We start from the raw sequence: 7,357 nt of genomic DNA on the forward strand, positions 1-7,357 counted from the left end.
ATGCTTTTCGATACACAGAATTATTAAACACACACATATTGCTGCAAAGAAGAAAAATTGGATCAAGACATGCACTGGTTCACAAACTGCAACATTTTAAAAAAAGCACATTTTATAACGTTTTTCTCACATTTTGGTGAATAAAACCCCCCAAAATTGCTTTTCACTCAAAATTTAAAATGGTTTCCCTTAATTAGGTTATTCTGCTTGCAAAAATCAAACAAGCAGCAAGCTGTTTCCAAAATAAAAAAAAAAAGTGCTTGCCTACCCTGTCCCCCCTTAAAGACAATGTTTTTAGCACAACATCGTAATATATATAAATGTCAATAAGTTGAATAAGTGAATAAAGCTTTTTATCAGATTAAGTAGTGATCTCTACTCCTTTACAATAAATGTCTCTTTCTTCTCCACTGGCACTTAAGTAAGTTCCATCCCTGATTAGCATCAGGAAAAATCTTCAGGATCAAGTTCAAGGTCATCAGGGGACTCTCTCCCAAAGTGGAACACAAGATCTGGTGAGCTTGAAGCTGGTGGTGGGGCATGCTGGGAGATGAAACGCAAGAGATCTCGAGGGTCAGAGGAGGTGGAAATGATGTGATGGTCAAGACTGACCTCCTGAAGCTGCACATGAACACCTGGTACTTCCAGTTCTGTCAATGTCCCCTCCTCCCCCTCCTGAACCAGACACACAACCATGTCCTCCGACAGAGTCCTGGAACCGTGACAGTTTTCTTGTGAACGAGATTCCTCCTGTCTTTGGTCCGCTAAGGTTTCAGCCGTCGTTTCACCCAAGACTCTGACGCAGTCACCGTTCAGGATCTGATTCGGTGAAACTTGAGCACAATCACTGCTGCATGTGTGTGAAGTTGACCGTCTTGAACTCTCAAGCAGAGTTTCAACACAGCCTATCTTTTCACCCTGCCTGTGAGTAGCCCCCAGTGTTTTGCCCGTTAATAATGCACTTTCAGTATAATCTCTGCTGTCTATATCATTATCACCGCCACCTTTCTCACAGATGGTGCTGTTGTTCAGTTGCTGGTTCTCCAGTCTACAGCTTGCGTCCTCCACGGGGTTTAGTGTTTTACTGAAGGCAGCCTCCATGGAAGGACTGTCAATCTCAATCTCCAAGTTGTTGAACCCGTCTGAGCGAATGAAGGCGTGCATTTTGAAGTCATCGATGCTTATCACATCACACTCCCCCCTCCCTGAGATTCGTTTCATGTGCTGCTGAAGATCGTCGTCAATTGCTGGAGTGGTCTTGAGCAGCATGTTGCCTGGGTCTTTGTCCCTCAACCACGTCAAGTCAACCATGTCTTTCTGCCTGTGTAAGTATTCTGCTGCCGCTTTGCTAAAGTCTAGGGATGCATCGTCCTCACAGCTCAAATCACAGTTCGTGTGCTTGAAGCAAGGAATGCGGAAGATGCTGAACTTCTTCTTCAAATCATCTTCATCTTCCTCGCTGTCTCTGTTCTTGTTATCCTTATCAAACGAAGACTCAATGCCTAGGAACGGTGGGAAACCCGAGTCAGATCGCGAGAAGGGGGACTCCGGGGTCGAGACCTGTGCGTGGTAAATATGTGACTCGTTGGGTGGGCGGAAGGAAGAGTAGAAGTTGGCTGGGTACATGGGCGGGTGGGCCATGGGGTAGGTACTGTGGTGGCCGGCGCTGGAAGGAAGCTGGCTGAAGGAGGGGAAGTTGGGAAGACTGGAAGGAATGTGCGGTGGGGGTGGGTAGAAAGGGGGGGTCATGGTGGGCTGCATGGGGGGTGCCGCAGCACGGAAGTTGGCATGCGCGGAAAAGTCAGGGCGCGCAAAAGGCATGTTGTGATGGAAGGAAGGCTGAGCAGGGGCGGCCAGGTGGCTGGCGGGGTCGGGCATGCCCAGTCGGCAAGACGACCCAAACGCATTGGCGTAGGGGTTGGCCCCGGACTGGAACCCGTAGGCAGCGGCTGTGTTGGCCTGCAAGGCATGGTGGGCCCACGGGTTGGCGCGGGGGAACGCGTAAGGCATGGCCCCCCACTGCTCCATGGGGGATCGGAACTGCTCCCTGGGAGGCAGGGGGCGGTCCTTTGTCACACTGCTGGCGGGGGACGTGGTCATGGAGCTGTTGGTGCCAAACCCGGAGTCCGCCGTGTTTGTGTTGCGGCCCAGGTCCAGCGCCGGGCTTCTGCCGGACTCCAGGCCACGCGCACTGGACAGGTAGGCGCTCCTGGCAGGATCCAGCATGCAGGAGGCGTCGAAGAGAGCGCTGCGGTGCTGGTCCAGGGCGCTGGCCCTCAGGGGGTCCATGACGCCGTTGTTGATGGGCAGGCCGAAGTGGTTCTGGCTCAGCTGACAACTCTGCTCTGCCGACTGAGCAGCTGCCGCCACGGAAGAGGATGAGGAGGGGTGTAAGGAGGGGGAGGGGGTAGGTTGGCTGTTGTGGTGGTTGGGCACGGTGGAGGGGGTGGTGGATGGCTTCTGGGGAGAGCCCTTGTTAGTGCTGTTGCTGCTGCTGCTGCCAGCGCTGGTCGCCCCGCTGCCTCCTCCCACCATCCCCCCACCCCCGACACTACTGTTGCTGCTACTGCTGCCAGCTGCTTCGGGTCGGAAGCGGGGCACAGGCTTGCGGAGGTAGACGCACTTTCTGTAGATGCAAGCCTGTTTGAGGATGTCTTTACGCAGGCAGTACTGGCACTTGCCACAGTTCTCTTTCACCTGACACGGCCCGCACTGGCCGCAGCGTCTCCGGCGTTTGAGACGAAACTTGCCCCCACCGTCCCCCTGGTCGTCCATCCAGGTGCCCATCTCGTGGGGACTGGTCATGCCGTTGTCGTGGTAATGGCTCTCCATGATGTACTCCTCTTCTGCCGGCGTTTGCACGTGAAGTGGCATGTTGAACTGTGCCATCTTCACCGGCAGAGGGGCCTCATATCTGAAACAAAGAGAGAGACAGCTTGAGACAGAGTAAAAATCCACAAGACTGTGGGAAACTGTAAACCCTGTCATCAATTGGGCGAAGTCGACTACACAAAGTCTACTTGGCAAAGCTTGCCGCACTCAGCTTTAGCACTTACTTTTCGCTAAAAAGACCTCGCAGTCTTCGCGAAGCCGACTTCGGGCTCAGTTAAGGATAGCCTTAAAGTGTTTAATGGTAGTGGTACCTCTAACGAAAGGGCACCCTTGGGAGTGGGACAGACCAAATGTGTCCCTACATTAAGAGGTCCTGCCGTGACAGGTACAGTTCAGTTCAGTGATGACAAACTCTTAAAGGGACAACATAATATATGTCCTTTATTGGGAGGCGTACTCTCATTGGAGGGGCCTAACAGTGAAAATACTAATTTTCTCACATTTTTCTCTAAATGTGTGGATTATGCACCAATAAGAAGCAATTCTATTCTATTCACCAAAGCAGAACATCTTACCGAGTTTGCCAAATTATGTTAGTACAGTAGTCTTGAAAATAATTCAGTGTTATCTCACTTTTAAAATTTGCTATATATTTCAATCAGCACAAAAAAGTCCCTGTCCCATTTCCATATGTAATGTAATTGTAAACAAGTATATCTCTGTGTGGAGCTGAGAGAGACATTTCTTTCTTTCTTTATTTGGTGTTTAACGTCGTTTTCAACCACGAAGGGTTATATCGCGACGGGGAAAGGGGGAAGATGGGATAGAGCCACTTGTCAATTGTTTCTTGTTCACAAAAGCACTAATCAAAAATTTGCTCCAGGGGCTTGCAACGTAGTACATATATGACCTTACTGGGAGAATGCAAGTTTCCAGTACAAAGGACTTAACATTTCTTACATACTGCTTGACTAAAATCTTTACAAAAATTGACTATATTCTATACAAGAAACATTTAACAAGGGTAAAAGGAGAAACAGAATCCGTTAGTCGCCTCTGGGGAGCATCGGGTAAATTCTTCCCCCTAACCCGCGGGGGGTAGTGAGAGAGACAGAAATAAGAGAAGAGGACAAAACAACAAAAGTAAACAAGTCGCGTAAGGCGAAAATACAACATTTAGTCAAGTAGCTGTCGAACTCACAGAATGAAACTGAACGCAATGCAACGCAGCAAGACCGTATACTCGTAGCATCGTCAGTCCACCGCTCACGGCATAGGCAGTGAAATTGACAAGAAGAGCGGGGTAGTAGTTGCGCTGGGAAGGATAGCACGCTTTTCTGTACCTCTCTTCGTTTTAACTTTCTGAGCGTGTTTTTAATCCAAACATATCATATCTATATGTTTTTGGAATCAGGAACCGACAAGGAATAAGATGAAAGTGTTTTTAAATTGATTTCGACAATTTAATTTTGATAATAATTTTTATATATTTAATTTTCAGAGCTTGTTTTTAATCCAAATATAACATATTTATATGTTTTTGGAATCAGAAAATGATGGAGAATAAGATGAACGTAAATTTGGATCGTTTTATAAATTTTTATTTTTTTTTACAATTTTCAGATTTTTAATGACCAAAGTCATTAATTAATTTTTAAGCCACCAAGCTGAAATGCAATACCAAAGTCCGGGCTTCGTCGAAGATTGCTTGACCAAAATTTCAATCAATTTGGTTGAAAAATGAGGGCGTGACAGTGCCGCCTCAACTTTCACGAAAAGCCGGATATGACGTCATCAAAGACATTTATCAAAAAAATGAAAAAAACGTATGGGGATTTCATACCCAGGAACTCTCATGTCAAATTTCATAAAGATCGGTCCAGTAGTTTAGTCTGAATCGCTCTACACACACACACACACACACACACACACACGCACAGACAGACACACATACACCACGACCCTCGTCTCGATTCCCCCCTCGATGTTAAAACATTTAGTCATAACTTGACTAAATGTAAAAAGGAAGGCCATTAATCTTATCTTCTTTACATTGCTTATCTGATGACAGGGAAAGGCTCGACAGAATTATAATTCTACATTAATTACTCTTACGACTGTCACTCATACTTTGTACTTCTACATTTATTTCTTTTATGACTGCCGTATTTTTTTTCTGTTTGCCTCAGGTTGACACCATCATTCATTCTCACTCATTCTCTGTCATGTTAAAAAAACAAAACATACTTTAACTATAATAATCTATTATAACGAGACTAAGGAACGCTGTGTACAGAAGAACCAACATTTGAAGACCCCTCCCATCCAGCCCACCCACCTCTCACCTCCTCCCTGCTTTTGAGTTTCAGTTAATTGCCTCTCCACATTTAGTGATTTACATGTAACTCCTAGTCCAATCAAGTAAGATTAATTCCCTTACTTATTAATATTACATTAGTTTTAAGCCCTGATTTTTTTTTTTTTTTTTAATAAATTTAAACAGATTTTTGTTCATCTTTAAAAACAAAAAATCCCAGAATATTGTTATTGCTAAGAGTTTTCAGGGTATTTGTCTTAATCTTGTGGTAAAAAAGGCAAACAGTGACATACTTATTCACACTGAGATACAGACTAGAGATTTATTTATATGAAGTCTTATATCGCGCGCGTATCTCCAGACTCGGACTCAAGGCGCAGGGATCTATTTATGCCGTGTGAGATGGAATTTTTTACACAATACATCACGCATTCACATCGACCAGCAGATCGCAGCCATTTCAGCGCATATCCTACTTTTCACGGCCTATTATTCCAAGTCACACGGGTATTTTGGTGGACATTTTTTATCTATGCCAATACAATTTTGCCAGGAAAGACCCTTTTGTCAATCGTGGGATCTTTAACGTGCACACCCCAATGTAGTGTACACGAAGGGACCTCGGTTTTTCGTCTCATCCGAAAGACTTGCACTTGAACCCACCACCTAGGTTAGGAAAGGGGGGAGAAAATTGCTAACGCCCTGACCCAGGGTCGAACTCGCAACCTCTTGCTTCCGAGCGCAAGTGGTTACCACTCGGCCACCCAGTCCTATGTGTTTAAAAACAGAGTCAATGAGATGCATAAACAAACTTGTCCTGTGAAGAGATATCAAAACATTTATATAATCAAATCGAATTTGTCGGCCTGAAACCAAAAGATCAACACTGAAAACCCGTCGTCAACAACACTAGTAGTGAGTCTTGGCTAGTGAAACCTAAAGACAGAGACCGGTTGCGCTAGTCTCCGCAAAGCATGCGAACATAAGACCAATTTTAATTCACTTTTGAGCACATTTTCAAAGTAAACTAAACATGACTTATCTGCAGGTATATTTTTGGATTCAGGAAATGATCAAGAATGCAAAGTCGGACATCAGACATACACGGATATTTTTTCCAAATGTCCTATACATTTTTCATGCAAGAGGACATATGTCCAATTGTTTTTGTCACAAAGTGGTCATTGTCCGATAATGTTTTCATTTGATCCGGACATTGTCAGTACTTTCCAATTTACAGTAGTTTGATTTGCTATTTTATCGATGTTTTGCGAAGCGATGTGTCTCTCCAACCAGACGAAACTTGGGGAGACTTTATGTGCTTTTTATATATAGAACAGCTTCCAAGGGTCGCAACTCTGAATACTCCAAGCCGGTTGACAGTTGCCTTCTTTCGCAGTTTTTTTTCTCTCTGAAAAAGCAACATGCCGCAAAAACAAAAATTGGTGCCAGAAAAACAAAATGTCTTTTGATTTATTTTTGTTCGGGACAAATGTCCTATCACTTTTGCATTGTCCAGGACATTTGTCCTATGCCACCTCTCATGGATGTGAGCCCCTGACAGGGTCAAAGATTCTTTGACAAAAATGTCAATGAATTTGATTGAAAAATGAGGTTGCCACAGTGCAACCTGAACTGTCAAAACCCAGACATGACGTCATCAAATAATCGGTCCAGTAGTTTTGGAGGAATCGCTCCAAACACACACACACCACCACTCTCCTCTGGATTCCCAGTCTATAATCGGTCCAGTAGTTTTGGAGGAATCGCTCCAAACACACACACACCACCACTCTCCTCTGGATTCCCAGTCTATCTGAAATGAAAACTAGACCAAACTTGTATACATGTATTTAGTTAGGCAAGCAAATAAGACAGGGAGTGCCTCTCTAGGATTGGTAATGGAAGGAAAAGTGGACCCTAGTACTAGCACGGTCAGCAGTACATGTATGTTGTATCAAAAGTATCAAACTGTGGTGCATTCCTCTCTCCCTCCAAACTACAAATACACAAATGTGTGAATGTGTGTGAATGTGTGTGTGTGTGTGTGATTGTCAGAGAGACAGGCAGAAAAAGCATACTTAATTGTTAAGTTAGAAAAGAAATGCAATTCAAAAAGCAAAACAAAATTCTTAACTGTTTTGCTTCAACGAATAAACTTGAATGAGGTGCCTTAGAATCAGCACAACAAGCCTATAGCTTGTTGTT

General features: G+C 44.7%; 1 protein-coding gene across 2 annotated transcripts in view; it reads right to left on the bottom strand.

Moving 5' to 3' along the window:
- Positions 1-285: 285 nt before the first annotated feature.
- Positions 286-7,357, bottom strand: part of LOC138970964 (uncharacterized) — a 20,437-nt gene continuing 13,365 nt past the window's right edge. For both annotated transcript variants that reach the window (XM_070343552.1, XM_070343551.1), the window contains exon 2: positions 286-2,914. In XM_070343552.1, coding sequence (XP_070199653.1) covers positions 445-2,889 — 2,445 coding nt within the window. In that variant the 5' untranslated portion in view covers positions 2,890-2,914 and the 3' untranslated portion in view covers positions 286-444. The remainder of the gene's footprint in view (positions 2,915-7,357) is intronic.

Source organism: Littorina saxatilis, linkage group LG7, assembly GCF_037325665.1.
Source record: "Littorina saxatilis isolate snail1 linkage group LG7, US_GU_Lsax_2.0, whole genome shotgun sequence".
Taxonomy (NCBI): Eukaryota; Metazoa; Mollusca; class Gastropoda; order Littorinimorpha; family Littorinidae; genus Littorina; species Littorina saxatilis.